The 18,395-nt window shown below is 46.8% G+C and overlaps 1 protein-coding gene across 4 annotated transcripts in view; it reads left to right on the top strand.

The window, feature by feature from the left end:
* The window catches only part of CHD7 (chromodomain helicase DNA binding protein 7), a 194,147-nt gene that overhangs the window by 59,659 nt on the left and 116,093 nt on the right, over nt 1-18,395 (top strand). For all 4 annotated transcript variants that reach the window (XM_081504339.1, XM_081504337.1, XM_081504338.1 and 1 more), the window contains exon 2: nt 6,782-8,622. In XM_081504339.1, the coding sequence (XP_081360465.1) occupies nt 6,958-8,622 (1,665 nt within the window). In that variant the 5' untranslated portion in view covers nt 6,782-6,957. The remainder of the gene's footprint in view (nt 1-6,781; nt 8,623-18,395) is intronic.

The raw sequence follows: 18,395 nt of genomic DNA, 5'->3' as shown, positions 1-18,395 counted from the left end.
ATTACATCAGAGGCAGAGTGAACGGGAGGAGGCAGTAGACTGTGAGATGCTTGAGAGGAGCATCCCCAGGTTGGTCAGTGGATGGATGGGCAGCGTGTCTGCGGGGCTTTATTAGAACAGCAGGCTGCCTGGAACAGGGGCCATGTCTGCTCATTCAACTCTGTTACGCAGTGTCTATTAAATGCTTATGCAAAGTTAGGTCCTCATTAGATATTTTTTAAATGAATGAATGCTGGGAAGGATCGAGGGTAGTTTTCTGTCATCTGGCTGGGTGGAAGAGGTGGGTGGAGGGAGCTGAGCCACACAACGAAAAATGTGTCTCTTCAACTATTAGCAGCAGCGTTGGAGGCTACCTAGTGGTATAAATGGATATAAACACAGCTCTTATTTCCTGTTTTTGGTTTTATTTTTCATGTGGTTCTTGGACTAATGTAGACTTCACATCCTTTTTCATTCTTTCTGCATCTTTTTCTTCCAATAAAATGGTGAATGAAAATAATACACAAAGCCACTAAGAAAGGGAGTGGCTTAGATTTTTGGTTGTTAAAATTAAGCTTGCAAATACTTTATTTAAGTACAACTATAAATGAAAAGGGCTTTGAAATTAATTATTCCTAAGTGTCTGAATTTTGTGTAGTTGAGAATCATTCCTCAATAAAAATCATTTATTAAGAAATAGAAATATATGTTGGTATATATTACAGGAAGGATAAATTTTATAGTTAAAAGAGTTAATTAGCATAGACTATGATATATGGAAAGAATACTATAAATTTCATCACAAGGGGTAGGTATGGACCTTTGAAAGAACACCAATCTCTGAGCAGTAGAAAATATTTTTTCATCAAAGAGATTTGCTACTATTTAATATGGTTTTCATCTAAGAACATTACCTCTAGGAAGAAAACTCTGTAGCACTGCTGTCCATAGAATTTTCTGCCCTGATAGAAACATTCCACGTGTGCACTGCAGCCACCAGCCATGCTGGCCTGTTGAGCACTTGAAAGGCAGCTTATGCGACCGAGCAGCTGAATTTAGAATTTTCTTTAGTTTTTATTCATTTAAATAGCAACATGTGGCCAATGGCTGCTGCGTGGCTCAGCATAGTCATGGCCTGGACACATGAATGAGAGAGAAAATGTGGTCTCACCACCGGGGTGGGGGCTCCAGGAACTGTATCCTTTGGTCCATCCAGGAGGTAAACCTGGAGTTGATGGGCAGGGAGCTGATGCTGGTCACTTGGAGGTCTTCCTGCTGCTCCATCTGGGTCACTGTGTGTGGGCTCAGGGTCTCCTCCCACATCAAGCAGCGGCCTGGGCAGGCCCCTGCTTTCCCTGGCGGTTGCTGGGGGCTCATAGCGGGGTGCAGGGATCACTGTCCACAGACCTGGTGATGGAGCTGGAAGGACTCTCTGTGAGGAGCAGCCCAGCCATTTGGAGCCTTTTCTCTTCTGTGCATCCCTGCTGTCGGCCGGGGGTCCTTTCCTCCTCTGGTGTGATCTGTGGCCTTGGTGGTCTGAGATATCTCCCTGGCTGTGCTGAGGGTGGGGAGGTGCCTTTTTTCCCCGCCGCTCCACACTCCCTTGGAAATGCTGGCACGTGCTCCCCCCAGTCCTGAGAACAGCAGTCAAGTTATGGCACAAACCTCAGGCTCCTGGGAGGTGGGGGAGAGAAATGCAGTGAGAAGGAAGCACATCAAGCCGCCTTACACTAAGGTGGTCGCTGGCCTCTACAGGGCAGCTGCCTCTGACTTCACACTTGCCCCATGGGTTGGATTCTTACGAAAAAGTGGGTGGCACCTGGATGGCATTTGACTGCCACAACCGGATACAGAGTGGTTGAGCTGCAGTGGGTGTTTTGCCCGGGGAAATGAAAGGTGTTCTGTGTTCACCTCTCTCCTCTCTGGCCTCCAGGTCACTGAGACGGCAAGTTAACACCTGACGACACAGACGCCATCCTACTTGAACCAGAGCATGGCAGTGAAGTGTTGTTTATGTAAGCTTTGGAAAGTCAGAGATTCCCTTCAAAATATTAATATGTATTTTCAGGCAGCTTGTTTCTTTCATTCTGGTGTGTCTTACTCCCTGCTTTTGCCCACTGCCCTTTTCTGGGTGCCGTTTACTTGCTTTTTGGAGTTGCTAGTTTGCTTCCTACTTACTCCCCAAAATATTAACCAATAGCCTCAATATGGTGCTAGTATGGGCTTGCTTCCTAAACATTACAGAGAGTATAAGTGAAAATTTTCTTGAAAGGAAACTCGCTTCTGTTTGGTGGTTTCAGCAGTTATTTTAGTGACCAATCTCTGAATAAATAAGACCTCTTCTAAGACCTTTAATCTTTTGCCCTCACTGGCGAGTTGACATTTCATCTGTACGTTTCTCTTTGGTCTTTGGGAACTGTTTGTCGTTAAAATATTTTGCATCAGTGGTTTACTCTTCTCAGTCCATAGAAGTGTTCTTCATCTGTAAAATGAAGAGGGGCTTTGATTAGGAGGTCTGCCAAGCACTGGCTAGCTCTAAATTTTCATCACTGGTTGCACAGCAAGCCTCAGGTCAGGTGTCCACGACTGCCTTAGCAGGGCTATATCCTTGTGCCTCTCTTCACCCCAAACACACCCCCAGATACCTTCTGAACTCAGAAAATACTTGCTAGCAGGGTGCTGAGCAGAAAGACGTGATTGTGTCCTCATTATAGGTGTCTGTACTAAAATGTATATAATATCAGACACAGTTAAAAGCACTTGTCATCATGTATTACCAAGAAATATTTTGTAAAATGGTATCCTAAATTTTATACCATAACCCATGAATCTTACTTTTTTTTATTATTTCAAGTATTAGTATGATTTTAATTAAAAAATAAAGTCTGAGTAGAAAACCCTTCATATTTCTTTATAGTAAAAAGCCAACAGTGCATATACAGCTAATCTCATTTGCATACAGTTAAGATGTTACATATTAGTTTCTTTTTTTAAATATAAATTTATTTATTTTAATTGGAGGCTAATTAATTTACAATATTGTAGTGATTTAGCCATTCATTGATATGAATCCGCCGCGGGTGTACATGTGTTCCCCATCCTGAACCCCCCTCCCACCTCCCTCCCCATCCCATCCCTCTGGGTCATCCCAGCGCACCAGCCCCGAGCACCCTGTCCATGCATCAAACCTGGACTGGCGTGAATCTTAATTTTTATAAAAGTTTAAAATTTTTAAACTACAGATGAATGTAACCTCCAAGAGGACAAAAGGGAACTTTGTTTTTATTTATTTATTATTATTATTATTTGACAGCTTCAGGTCTTAGTTGCAGTGTACAAGATCTTTTAGTTGTGACAGGCAAACTGTTAGTTGCGGCGTGTGGTATCTAGTTCCCCTGACCAGGGATCGAACCCTAGCCCCCAGCATTGGGAGCACAGAGTCTTAGCCACTGGACCACCAAGGAAGTCCTGGAACTTTGTTTTTATTCACTGATACATCTCTGGCAGTTGTGATCATTGCCTGGATCACAGTAGGGACTCAATAAATATGTTTTGAATACATAAACGCAATTTGAGATTTAACTTGATTTTCACTTAAAGCCAAATCAAACGTAAATACAAGTTGAAAATTTATTTCTGAAGTGATAATGATGAGAATTATTTGACAACACTGATAACTTGTATTTCTGTTTCTTATTTTTAATAATCTATACCTGTGCCATCTTGTATGGTGGCCATTGGCCCCATGTGTACCTTTCTGATTTGAAATATGGCTCTAGTAGGAATTAAGATATACTGTATGTGTGAAGTGTATATTGGGTTTCAAAGACTCAGTACTGAAAATGTAAACCCTCTTATTCATATCAGTTACATGTTAAAGTGATCATATTTTGCATATGTGGGATAAATAAAAATTATTAAAATTAATTTCACTCTTTTGGGGGCTACTTTTTAAATGTGACTGCTAGAAAATTCAAAATCACCTATGTGGCTTCATTGGACAGTGCTGGTGTAGACACAGAAAATGTAGACTGTGAATGGAGACAAGGGCCAGCCCTCCGGAAAGGACGCTTACATGAATATCTTTGATAGGAACAAAATTAAGTGTTGCAGCTGTGACTTGGGAAAAGTGGGCATTCAAATGGTCTTGATCAAATTAAAAAAAAAAAGACCAAAATAAATTAATTAGATTAGCTCAGATCAGAAATATGAAGTCCAGCTACCAGATGGATTCCTTGCATAGTCGCCAGTGGAGTGAGTCTCGAGGTCAGGAAAGGGGCAGGCTGAGTGGTGGCTGCCCCAGCAAGCCCAAGTGGTTACCAGAGGCAGACTGGAGCCGTAGTGTTTGGGCTCCTCTGCTTGGACTTCACCTGCCTGGGGCCAAAGCTCTGGTAGGTGGCACATTCACTGTGCCCCGTAACTGCCGGTTTCCCTGCTGCTGGGAGGTGGCCCCTGGGTGGGAGGAGCAGGGAATCGGAGACCCAAGTGTTGGGTAGGATTACTTGCAGTGTGTGTTCTGTTTTGTCCCTTCCCTGGCCTGGAGGCAAGTTCTCTTTCCCTTTCTCCTTAGCCTTCTAAAGTGAGCGCCAGCTCCCAGTTGCCTCTCCAGGCCGGCAGTGCTCGGAGTGCAGTGTCCCAGGTCATCCACTCCTCGGGGCTCTTTTTCCCTAGAGGCTGGCTGAGAACCCCATACAGTCCTCCTGTGACACGTGGAAGGCCTGGGAGGATGAAGCCATTATCCTATAAAATAAGGCCATCCAGGACATGCAACTTAGACGCTACCTTCCTTAAGCTAATTTGAAAGGTTATTTTGGTAAGTGGTTAGTCTGCACGGCTGGTTTAAGCTATTATCAAGTCCATTCCTGTATTTATTTCCTTGAAAGCCAGAATGAGCCTTGAATAAATGAAGACTGACTGCGTAGGCTTTTTAGGAGTAAATTCAATTTATAAATATTTGTTTCATTTGGCACTGGAGATTTCGACTGCTCCTGAGTTTGAATTTTAAAGCAGCTGTGTAGTGAAGCAGCGTGTCTGTAAATAAAATGGCTTTGACGCTCACCTTATTTCCACCCGTCTGACCCCTGTTTTTGGAGAAAGTAGATCAGAAAATTCACGGCAGTTAGCGGCCAAGTGAAGAGACCTTTGGCTTCAGCTGACAGCTGTCGCCTGAGCACCGCCGACCCGGAGACCCTCTCAGGTGTTCTGTCTGCAGCTCTGACAGTGAGCAGAAATGCTGTTTACATTTTCTTTAGGCAAAGATCCCCCCCTTGTTGGGGGCGTGTTAGAATAGGATGGGTGGAATCTGAATTTTGATCTGTCTTGGGGTGAATTCTCAATGGTGCTGGAGGTGCTGGCCAGCCCTCCAGCCTGCCCCTTTCCCATGCTTATGTGGATGGGTGTCAGTAGGATTTATGGCCGAGCCTGTTTATAACATCCCTTTTGAAATTCTTCAACAAGATACTGTTTTTTCAAGTTGGGCAGTATCACACAATGCTTCGTGTGCTTATGAAAGAGGGAAAAAAATGAGTTAAATTCCAAAGATGTTTAAGATTTTGGACATTTTTCCTATGTGAATTAGTTCTTTATTAGGCCTGCCGATTTAATTAGCATTGAAAAAAACACTTTCCTGTTTTGATTGTGGAAACATTGTTTAAATCCGTTATTTTCATCTGATACAGAGTCCTTAGGAAGTGTTTGCATAAAGCACAGAGTGTTACTTAGTATCCACCACGTGCTGTAAACCTGGGATGCAGATGGCCGGGCCTGCCCCCAGTTCCCCCACCTGCTTTGACCTGCCTGGTCCCAGAAGCGGTCAGGGCGAGGGAGAGGGCTGCACCGACATTTTGAACTTTATTCTGTTAAAAGTTTCAGTTTTGAACAGTTTGGGTGAAGGTTTTCTGTCTCTACCAAAGAGAATGGTCATCGTCTAGAAACTGTCCGTCCAACTAGAGTTTGTCCGAGCAGTCACACAGTGGTCCATTCCTAGAGCCTGGGGCTGGTGGGTGAACGATGCACCTGTGATGGGACTTCCTCTGGTGGGGGTGAGTGGGGGATGCTGGAGAATGAAGGTCTTCCTTCCGGACTCTCTCTGGCCTTGTCTGTTCCTGCCATCAGATTTAAGGAAGTGATGAGTGTTCACACCACTTGCAAGCGGGCCTTCCAGTATTTTTGCTGCCGCTGTCTCCTTCGACACCTCTGTTGCCACTTCCTTATTGGTTGTATGTGGGCCGTAAATATCCAATTTGTACGAAATGACTGATTTTGGTATTTGTATAATCCTCTAGTCAATTTAACTAAGTTGAGCTTTTCACAGCCCTCGGTGCAGCGGCTGCTCATCTGATTACACCGCTCAGGGGAATAAGGTTAAGGGCAGGCTGTTGGTAACCGGAGCATTTCCAGGGCTTTAGTGCAGCAGATGGGCTGCTTGGCGATAGTCATGCATCTGCTGGCCTGCTGTGGCAGCTGCTGCTGCTTCATGTTGTGTTCTTTTGTTCTGTTCCATCCAAGAATGGAACGCGAGGAAGTGTAGTGAATGGATTAATTTAAGGTTAAGGTTAGTGTTTTGCTTGCTTTCTAAGTAACCGATCATAACAATGCTTCTGGTAGAAGCTAATGAGTTTCTCTTAAAGTGAACTAGATTTATAAAATACGGCTCAGCGAGGGGGCTAGATTAGTATTGTTGGTAGAGACCAAATTCAGATGCGTAAAATGCTGGCAGGTTTTTGTTGTTTTTTTTTTTAATCATTTGTCCCTAATTCTTTGTTTTCTTCCTTCCTCCCCACTACCTCCCGATCCCTTCCAGGACCTCGATCCAGACTTTGCCTGACACTGCAGGGTCCAAGAGAATTAAAGAAATATGGAGTGACATGAAGAAGATTAGTCAGGATTATAGGCTCTGAGGACAAGCCCTCAGTGAAGTGAAGCACAGAGGAGCTCCCGCGCTCTGGTCTGGAGGAGCCAGCCGTGTGCTGGGAGAAGATGGCGGATCCAGGAATGATGAGTCTTTTTGGCGAGGACGGGAATATTTTCAATGAGGGCCTCGAAGGCCTGGGCGAATGTGGTTACCCTGAAAACCCCGTGAACCCCATGGGTCAGCAGATGCCTATAGACCAAGGCTTCGCCTCCCTTCAGCCTTCCCTCCACCATCCCTCCACCAACCAGAATCAAAGCAAGCTGACCCACTTCGATCACTATAACCAGTACGAGCCGCAGAAGATGCACCTGATGGACCAGCCCAACAGAATGCTGAGCAATGCCCCCGGGAACGGACTGGCGTCTCCTCACTCCCAGTACCACACCCCTCCTGTCCCCCAGGTCCCACACGGGGGCGGCGGGGGCGGCGGCGGCGGCGGCCAGATGGGCGTCTACCCGGGCCTGCAGAACGAGAGGCACGGGGGCCAGTCCTTTGTGGATGGCGGCTCCATGTGGGGCCCTCGGGCCGTGCAGGTGCCCGAGCAGATCCGAGCCCCCTACCAGCCGCCGCCGCCGCCGCCTCCGCAGCCCCAGCCGGCCCCATCGGGGCCCCCCGGGCAGGGCCACCCCCCGCACCTGCAGCAGCTAGAAGGTTACCTGGCGCGGGGGGACTTCTCTATGCCGCAGCACGGCCAGCCCCAGCCGAGGATGGGCCAGTTTCCCCCGGGCCAGGAGGGCCTGAGTCAGGGAAACCCCTTCATCGCTGGCCCCGGCCCGGGCCACCTGTCGCACGGCCCCCCGCAGAGCCCCGGGGTGGCCCCGAGCCTGCGCCACGCGGTGCAGCCCTTCCACCACCACCCCCCCACCGCTCTCCACGGGGACTCGGTGGCCCACAGCCCCCGGTTCTCCCCCAACCCCGCTCCGCAAGGGGCCGTGAGGCCGCAGACCCTCACCTTTAGTTCTCGGAGCCAGACAGTCCCCTCACCCACTATAAACAACTCAGGGCAGTACTCCCGCTATCCTTACAGCAACCTAAATCAGGGATTAGTTAACAGTACAGGGATGAACCAGAACCTAGGCCTTACCAATAGCGCTCCCCTGAACCAGTCCGTCCCGAGGTACCCCAGCGCGGTGGGATTCCCGCCCGGCAGCGCCCCAGGACTCCTGCACCAGCAGCCCGTCCACCCCAGCGGCTCACTGAACCAAATGAACGCGCAAACTATGCACCCTTCGCAGCCTCAGGGATCGTACGCCTCCCCGCCTCCCATGTCACCCCTGAAAGCGATGAGCAGCAGCGCGGCAGGCACGCCGCCCCCACAGGTGCGGCCTGGCAGCGCCCCCATGGACGTGGGCGGCTACCCGAGCATGCCGCACCCGCAGCCCGCTCACCAGCCGCCCGGTGGCGCCCTGGGGCTCGGACCGAGGAGCTTGGGCCCGCGGAGCCTGCCGCCGGCGCGCCCGTTCCTGGGCATGTCCCCGGCCCCGCACCTGAGGCCCAATGGCTGCCCTGGTGTGGGCCTCGCCGACCCACAGGCCGTCCAGGACCGCCTGCTCCCCGGCCAGCAGCACCCTGGGCCGCAGCCGGCCTTCCAGCAGCTGCCCAGCTGCCCTCCGCTGCAGCCCCACCCGGGCCTGCACCACCAGTCTTCACCCCCGCACCCGCACCACCAGCCTTGGGCGCAGCTCCACCCCTCGCCCCAGAGCACCCCGCAGAAAGTGCCTGTGCCTCAGGTAAGGGGGCGGGGCCTCGCAGTGACGCGCTGCTCTCGCGAGGTTTCCCTTTAACTTTGGGGAACGCTGCGGAGCCTGGTGAGCTGCTGCCGTCTATGGGGTCGCACAGAGTCGGACACGACTGAAACAACTTAGCAGCAGCAGCAGCAGCAGCTTCCTTTCCAGGTCCTTTGTTTTCTTGTAAGCTGCTCCAGAATCTTTTTTGTCTCTTTTTTGTCTTCTTCTTCAGTCGTATCCGACTGAACGTACGTAGCCCAGTTGTATCCGACTCTTTGTGACCCCATGGACTGCCGCATGCCAGGCTTCCCTGTCCTTCACCATCTCCTGGAGTTTGCCCAAGTTCATGGTCATTGCATCAGTGATGCCATCCAGCCATCTCATCCTCTGACACTCTCTTCGCTTTCTGCCCTCAATCCTTTCCAGCATCAGGGACTTTTCCAGTGAGTTATCTGTTCGCATCAGATGACCCAAATACTGGAACATCAGCTTCAGCATCAGTCCTTCCAGTGAATATTCAGGGTTGATCTCCCTTAAGATTGACTGGTTTGATCTCCTTACCGTCCAAGGGACTTTCGGGAGTCTTCTCCAACACCACAGTTTGAAGGCATCAATTCTTTGGCGTTCTGCCTTCTTTACTGGTCCAGCTCTCACAACCGTATGTGACCACTGGGAAGACCATAGCCTTGACTATAAGGACTTTTGTTGTCAGAGTAATGTGTCTGCTTTTCAACATCCGGTCTAGGTTTGTTACCGCTTTCCTGCCAAGAAGTAATCGTTTTCTGATTTCGTGGCTGCAGTCACCATCCTGCTATTAGTTCCTCAACTTACTCTCTCCCTTAGTGCATTTATCCACTTTTTCAAAAAAATAATAAATCTTGAATCCTCCTGTCCCAGGACTTGTGCTGGAGCTAAGAGTGCATAGAAAAGCCAAACCCAGGTCCTGCTTGCAAGGAGCTCCATTCTCATTGCCAGCGGGGAGGTGGATTTTGGACCTAAGTGTTTTTTCCTTCTCTTTATTCTTCTATGCTGTTCTCTCTACCCCTCTCTCCTATTTAAAAATACACTGAGCCTTGGTTTCCAGCAATGTTTCATGTGTTGGTTGTAGTGCCTCCCAACTCTTTTAGGAAATCATTATTTTTAAATAATTTTTATCGATCATAATTTCAGTTCAGTTGCTCAGTCGTGTCCGACTCTTTGCGACCCCATGGACTGCAGCATGCCAGGCCTCCCTGTCCATCACCAACTCCTGGAGTTTACCCAAACTCATGTGCATTGAGTCAGTGATGATTTAATTAAAAATCCTATTTTAATAAGTATTAAATTTTATTTTATTGTTGTTTTCCCTACAACATGTGGTCTTCTGAACCAGCTGTTGAATGTTAGTGTGAACTTAACTTGCACCCTGCAGAAAATCACAGTAAATGACAATCCACAGAAAGCATTCAGTCTCTTAACAGATATGGATACCTAGCACTGAAAGCAGAGGTCTTCCTTTTTATCAGCTGGGATTTCATCCTACAGAACTTATAAGCAGACAGATTTAGGTTTTAAGCTCTAATATTCCTAGAGACATCTTTCCGTTATAAGTGTTGGTGTTTGTGCTCTCGGTCTAGGAAAAATAAATTAATATCTGTACATACAGAGTATTTGGAGTCCTGTTCAGAAATATGTATTGATCTTTCACTGTGATTGCAGCCCTGAACGTAGATGGCACAGTGTGATTTTAGAGCTGTAAGGCACAGTGCTCGTTCCTAATGAACTTGTAATCAATTTGGGAAAACATGACCGATATGTGAAAGTATAAATCAGAGGGAAAGACCATGCATGGTTATGCGACAGGTGTCCAGAGAGAGGTGGTGCCTGTTGGTGAGGGCGCTTGGAAACTGGCCAGGACTTAGCCAGGGGTGTGAACTGAGGACGCATTGCAAGTCCATCAGAGGGGGCATGGGTTGTTGAGTTTGCTGCAGGCAGAGCCTGGGCATAGAGGTCTATATTCTGCTGTAAAGAATTTGGACTTCATCAGTGATAATGGACTAGACAGTGCCTGGGCTGGTGGGGGAACCTGGAGATGAGCTGTGAGTCGAGCCCAGACTGGAGGACAGTGTGACCAGGGAATGGGAATGGGAGGGAATGAAGCTACATGCAAGTAAAAGGGTGGGGTCTGGAAGCAGAGCCTTTTAGGGGGCATCTCAGGTGGAGAGGCATTTAGATCAGAGACTCAGAAGCTTCTGCCTTGGTGAGACTAGGGAAGTGAAGGTCAGGAAGTCTCCGGGGAACCTCAGTACACAATGGGGGTTTGGGGAATCTGTGCTCACAGGCCCGACACACTTGGGGATTCTCAGGAGGGGTCCTGAGGTCGGGAGGCCACAAGGGCCTCAGCTACCTACCCTGTGCTTCCCCAGAGAGAGCCACTTCCCATCCTGGAGCCTCACCTGCCGTGATGGGAACAGGCTCCCGAGACTGTGGACGGCAGGGAGGGAGGGCAGGAGGGCTGTCCACCAGTTGCTGGGGCCTTGGTCCACCTGGGTGGCTCCTAGAGCAGAAAGGAGCTTGACTTAGTTTCCAGCGAGTATTCCCTTCTTGTTCCCCCAAAGTTTCTTACTGAACGTGGGATCTTCTCAGAGCAGTGGTCCTCAGATACCTCCTGGTCCCAGTATCTTCTCTCTTCCCTGGAGGACAAGCACAGTGTGGGGGAGACTGTAATCTCATCCCTGGGTGGAAACTGCTGGTCTCCTCCAGCTTTCCCTCATTTTAAGAGCTCAGATGTCTTAACAGAGATTCAGAGGCTGTAGATGAGTGTGTGGGCTGCGAGTCCCCTAATGCCTGGGGTCTGTGCCCTGGCAAATACCGGGGGCCACCAAGTGCATTTCCCTTTATCTCCAGCTCCATCCTCTCGAGCACACCGTCATAGACTAACCTGGAACTGTTTATGAGGTATATTAAACAAGTAGACGAGGCATTTTTATTATCTAAGTTTAGTTGCCTTTTTAAACATTTTTGCATGGTATTTGCTTTTTTCTTTCTCCTCAACTTTGCAGAACCTCTTCAGCTTTTGAAGCACTCGGTTCTGAAAATCATACTAGAGAGGCGTAAAGTCTTGAGACAGCTGTAGACTTTGAAATCAGAAGAGTGTTTGAATTACAGCTCTCCTCCTTATTTGCTTGGTGACCTGAGATAATTTCTTACTCTCTCTGAACCTCAGATTCATCATCAGTAAGATAGGAAAAAGTGCCCATCTCAAAGGGCGTTGAGGTCAAGTAGGGTAATATACTCATATCGTGAGAGTGTGATCTAGCCTGTGGTGCATGCTTGTTGTGCTTAGTTGCTCAATTATGTCTGACTCTTTGCGACCCCATGGTCTGTAGCCCTCCAGGCTCCTCTGTCCAAGGGAAGAATACTGGAGTGAATGGCCATGCCCTCCTCCAAGGGATCTTCCCAACCCGGGGATCGAACCCAGGTCTGCTGCATTGCAGTTAGATTCTTTACCATCTGAGCTACCAGGGAAACCCGTAAATGTCAATTCTCTCCTAGGTTCTACTTTCTGATCTGCTGCAGTGAGAACCTTACTTTGTAATTCATGTCATTTCACGTGTACTAAATACAGTATAAAGTCACTTCTATTTTTAAGGAACAGGCTACGTGTTATGAAATATGGCCTTAGTTATGAAAGATTAAATTTGACTTGTGCAAATATCACCCCTCTTTTAGCCCTGGTTTCTGGGTGTGGTGAGTTTAATGGAGTGGATAGTTTAGTAACCCCAACACCTCTCTCTCCCTGGGACTGACTCACATGCCACTCAAGCAAATCATCTATCTGATTATGTTTTGCTTTAGAACTACTAAAATTATTTTACACTTCATATATGATACAATGGTGGTTCAAAACCATGCTGTGTAGCAGGGAAATTACCAAATTAAGTTGAAATATTGGTGTAATTTGCTGAATCAGCACATTCAGATAGGCTTATTGACTTTTTTATCTTGAGTTTCTTTTTTACATTTTAATAGAAGTTATGTTTTTTAGATGTTTCATGGGTAGTGAACAGATATTTTTAAAATTCTATCACATGTTTAAGTATCTTTGAAGATAAGTCTAACTTTATAATGAAGAGTCAGCAAAGGAGAATATTAGAACAGACGCCAGAGTTCATCGGGCCATGTGTTCATTGTGTGGATGCAATCTTTAATGTTAGCTCCAGACCAGCTTGATGATTTGATGATACAACTTTGAGGGAAAGAGAAAACCTAGCTTCTATTTCTTTTCAACAGCTGATTAGGGCAGTAGTTGACCTCTTCATCTCAGACCACCCTCCGTCCTTCCTTCCTTCCTCTCAATCATTAAATAGTTTATTTGTATTTTAATTTTTTTCTGCCAGTTTTGTTGAGATATAGTTGACCTACAGCCCTGTATAAAGTGTACAAGGAGTATGGTATAATGATTTGATTTACCTATGTTATGAAGTGATTGTCAGAATAAGTTTCGTGAGCACCTATCATCTAAGTCCAAAATTAAAGAAACAGAAAAAAAATTTTTTTTCTTGTGGTGAGACCTCTTAGGCTCTCCCCTCATATCAGCTTTTACGTATACACAGCAGTGTTCGTTATGTTTATTATGTAGTACACTGTACCCCGGAGACTTACTTATCTTATAACTGGAAGCTTGTACCTTTTACCACCTTCCTCCAATTCCTTCTCCTCTAGCCCCTGCCTGTGGTAACCACAAATCTCATCTCTTTTTCTATGAATTTTTTTGTTTGTATTTCAGGTGTAATTGATCTACAGCACTGTATTGTTAGTTTCTGTTACACAACACGGTGCTTTGAAATATCTGTGCATTTCAAACTGGTCACCACAGTAAGTCCGGTTACAATATGTCACCATGCAAAGATGTTAGGTAATCGTGGGCTGTATTCTCCACACTGTACCTTTCACAGCTGTGGCTCGTTTGTGTTGTAACTGGGAGTTTGTCCCTCTCAGTCACCCTCACCTAGTTCTCTTCCCCTCCCTCCACTTCATTCCAGCAGACACCTGTGCGTGCTCCGTGTCTATGACTCTGGTTCCTGCTTTGTTACGTTTGTTCACTGGTTTGGCTTTTTTAGATTCCGCATGTGAGTGAAATCACACAGTACTTGTCTTTCTCTGCATCTCAGTCCCTTTTACGCTCCTTAAAATTGTTGGTGACTCTCAGGATTCTTTCTATTTTTATTGTTTCTAACACCAAGAACATTTGATACTGGGATATAGCCAGATAACAATGTTGTGATAGTTTGAGGTGAACAGTGAAGGAACTCAGCCATATATAGTTGACTCTCAAGATTCTTTGAGTTTAATGTGTTCATATTTGTTGTCTTAGAGATTTAAAACAAGGACAGTTTGAAATGTTTGTTACTTGTTTGTAAAATGAGTAAAAATAATAAAGCATTATATGTTAATGTTCATCATATCTTTAACTGAAAAGCAGCTGTGTTCCAAGAGAACAAAACCTCAGTGGCGTTGTTTTACCTTTTCTGAGATGTTGCATTCTAACAGCTGCTTCCTCGTGCAGTCTGCAGGCAAGTCATGAGCCTCTGGCCAAGTCCGCGTGCATTCAGAGAGAACAAGTGTGAGAGGCTTGGTGACATCTCAGTGTCCCTACAAAAAACGCCCTGAGCTCCCAGAGCCCCACTCTGAGAACCAGCTGTGTGGAGGTGGGAGTATAGACCTTGGAGTCCACAGGTTCTCAGTAGGAGAACTACCAACTGATTCCTGACCCCACGACCCCGGAGCAGATGACTCCACTTCCCCTTGCCTTCTCTCCAGAATGAGGGGTAACACACCCTCCTGGTTAGAGGCACAGAGAGAGGAGCAGTAGCGTCCATTAGAATCTAACCTGGTGTCAGACATGTGGTGGGGACTCAGAAGTGACCCATTGTCGTCGGGTAGGCGTTTAGAATTGCTTGCTGCAGAGTTGGGGGAATGACTCCAAGCACTCAGCCCAGGGTTGCGTGTAGTCAGAGCTGTTGGACTCCCTTTCCTTGATTCCTGGGAGCAGTTCGCAGATGCCCAGGCTCCCCGTGCTGCTCCCTGGGGGAGAGGAGGAGGGCTTGTCGGGCAGAGGGGGTATGGGCCGCCTCTGGAAGGCATACTGGAGGTGAGCTTGTGTGCTGGGGGGCAGCTCATCACCCAGTCTTAGGAGGCGAGGTGGGGGCCTGGGAGGATGTTCTGGGTGGGTGATGTGTCTGTTGAGCTGTGAAGCATCAACTGAGTTGAATGGAGGGTGGGAAAAGGTAGGTGAGGAGAGAGTGGGAAGGCTGGGAGACATGAGGGCAGAGAGAGAGAGAGTGAGCCCAGGGCCCTGCATGTCCCTCAGTGTTGCTGGATTGTGGGACCAGGGCCAGAGGGACTCCCCTCTTCCCCGCATGACCCTCAGACCAGGTTCCGTGTCCACAGGTGCACTGGGAGGGTGCAGAGGGACCTAGCACCATCCTTGGGAGCAGGGAGAGAGCGACAAACAGGGCCAGGTGGATGCCGGTGAGAACTACCCAGAGGGAAAGCTCCAGATGTCATTTTTCTCTTGAAGAGCTTGTGGGTTGTCCTGCAGGTTGCAGGTGAACTTCCGAGTTTCTGAATAACTCATCCCACTCAAATCTACACAGGTGTAGATTCCTTGACTATACTCTGAGGTGGGCAAGTCCTGGTGAGAGTTTTAGGATATGCAACACTGTGTCCTTTTGTGTTTGTGTGTGCACGCTCAGTCATGTCTGAGTCTGTGACCCCACCAGGCTCCTCTGTCCATGAGATTCTCCAGGCAAGAGTACTAGAGTGGGTTGTCATTTCCTCTTCCAGGAGATCATCTTGACCCCGAGATTGAACCTGCGTTTCTTGTGTCTCCTACATTGGCAGGCGGGTTCTTTACCTCTGTGCCACCCAGGAAGCCCCACTGTGCCCTTAGAACAAGTATATTTTGGATGCATTTGTGCTTCTGTCATTAATTTGGTCCTGAAAAACAGTCATGGTGAAGGATGACAGAAGCAGAATGCATCTTTAAAGGACCACTTAGATTGAGGTGATGGATAATAACTCCTGTGTCCTAATTTTCCCATGGGAGATTAAAAAGGATCCAAAAGAATCAGTGGTACAACTTTTCCTGTTCTGTCTTTCTGTGATGTGTTATGAATAGCTTAAAAAAAAAAAAGGCTTTCTGGGAAACCCTTTTCCTGGTAAATGTCAAGTAGAGAAATCCTCTCAGTTCACCCTGTAAATAACAGAATTGCAGACACAAGCAGAGTAATTGGCAACTACTAAATACATTTCATGGAAAAAGTGGGCCTGCATCTTATGCCTCGTTTATGAAAATTGTGGTCAAGAGTAGAGAAAAGGACCTTTTTCATTGAGAGTGGACATGTCTCTGTGAATACCACTCCGGACAGACTTACACTTGGATACCCCTGATGTTGTCCGGTGGAGATGGGGAAACAGATCAGCTCCAAAGAAAATGAGTATTTGACCTGAGTGGTGCCCGGGGGCTGTGGTCACTGTGCCCACACTGAGAGACAGGCACCCAGGGTCAGGCCTGCTGGAGTAGCCGCCCTGCTGAGCCCACAGAGGAATTCAGAGGGAGCCCACCCCCTTCCCCAGGCACTGGTCTTCAGGACACTTGGGGTTAGGGCAGCCCACCCCCTCCCCGATTGTCCCTGTAACCCCCTGTCTTTCATGAAGAGTGAAGGTGTCTCTTCTGACCACCCCGTCCATATATTTTACTGCTCAGTGAGCACCGCCTGCATTTCCCCTGAGCACAGCTGGTTTATTCCAGAGGCCAGCGATTCAGAGGGTTAAAATGGAAAATGCCAAGCGTAGACTTAGAGCAAAGAAAACATTCTACCCCATCTGTCCTTTTACCCCACACTCTGAAAGCATGAAATGAGCCGAATGCTAAATGGTAGGTGGCCTTGCCTCTGAGCAGCTTTTATTTTCTACAAGGGTATTGTTTTCTGCGACTCTCAAAACCATCATGGATAACAAGAAGTTCGTTTTTAAATTGACTTTATGGATCAGCCTGCGAATGATCCATCTGCTAACTGTCCCAAGCAGCCAGTGAATTTTCTTAACTTTTAAGAAGCCACTTTTAGATACTGCTTTTTTTACATTGTACCTTGGTTGCCTTCATTCAGCTCCATCAAAGAAACATTTATTGAGTACTTGTTAGGTGCCACACACTATGTTAAGGACAAGGTTGGTGGTGTGGCAGGAGGCAGGGAGAAGGCCAAGGCCTTTACTGAGATGGATAGGGAGTTTTGTCATTGAGGTACAATCTCTTGGCCATCATTTCTTCATGTACTTACTATGTTCTAGACCGGTGCTGTCCAACTGAAATGCAATAGGAGCAGTGAATGCTAGTAGCCACACGTGTTATTTTAAATTTTCTAGTCACTACATTACGGAGAAGGCAATGGCACCCCACTCCAGTACTCTTGCCTGGAAAATCCCATGGACAGAGGAGCCTGGTAGGCTACAGTCCATGGGGTCGCTAAGAGTCGAATGACTGAGTGACTTCACTTTCACTTTTCCCTTTCATGCACTGGAGAAGGAAATGGCAACCCACTCCAGTATTCTTGCCTGGAGAATCCCAGGGACGGCAGAGCCTGGTGGGCTGCCGTTCATAGGGTCGCACAGAGTTGGACACGACTGAAGCAACTTAGCAGCAGCAGCAGCAGTCGCTACATTAAAAAAAGAAATGATATATTAGTATTATGTATTTAATTAATCTGATATATCCAGGATATTATTCCAACACATAATCAGAATAAACAATTACTAATGGGGTATTTTACACACTATTTGAGATCTAGGATGTATTTACAGGCAGAACCCATCTGCGTTTGTATCTGCATAAAGCAAACCAGTAGCCCATGTGGACAGTAGCCACCATATTGAACATTGCAGTGCTACACTCTTTCCACAGCAGCTGCTTCCAGTTCTCTTGGAAAACAAGTCAAGAGTGTAAAAAAAACTAATGCACATATAAATAAATTTAAAATTGTTTAGTCTAATAATGACAGTCAACCTCTAGTACAAGTGTCAGCACCCTCATCATAAAGTTGGGAAATTAGTAACATTTTTAAAGGTATAAACAGTATGTGTATTGTTGCAGGGGTGTGTGTGTGTGTTTGTGTGTAGTATTAGTATCAGTTCCTAAAAAGATAGATTATTAAAGTGAAATTTCCTTTATTTGGACTTCAGAGAAAGCTGTCTTTCTACTTTATTGTAAAATAATGTAAAAATAACATTTTTCTTAGAAGGATGAATTACAGCCATTTTTAAGATTTTAGTTTCAAATGGTTTGGGGATACTTTTCATAGTTATTCTCTCCTCCTTTCCCCTTTAACTTCTCTTTGCCCCTCTGTGTCTAATGCTTGTTTCTTTATGAAATTGGTCCTTCATTTTCACTGTTATGCATGCACTGCCACTCTTCCACCCCCACCCCTTTTTTTTTCCTTTCACCTTTTCTTCTCTGCTACCTTTTCTTCTTCGTTTTATCAGTTGTTCAGAAAGGCAGTGTCTGGCACTGGGAGAAGGCTCAGGGGGACAATTAGGAAAACAGCATTGCTGGTCCTGACTTGGAGAATTTACCTTAATCTTGACATCTCAATATTAGTCTCTGTCCTCTGCAGTTACAGCTGTCAGTCTGCAGATAATCTCTAGGTAACCACGGGGAGCTGACCCTTATTCTGCCCTTGTTACTGGCTGCAGCTCTTTATCAGCAAAGGAAGTCAGTAGCAAACTTGTGCTTTTGC

Source organism: Giraffa tippelskirchi, chromosome 6 (assembly GCF_054371585.1).
Source record: "Giraffa tippelskirchi isolate mGirTip1 chromosome 6, T2T-mGirTip1v1.2.pri, whole genome shotgun sequence".
In the NCBI taxonomy this organism is placed as follows: domain Eukaryota; kingdom Metazoa; phylum Chordata; class Mammalia; order Artiodactyla; family Giraffidae; genus Giraffa; species Giraffa tippelskirchi.
The sequence above is the reverse complement of the archived record's forward strand: the minus strand, read 5'-3'. Positions and strand labels throughout refer to the sequence as shown.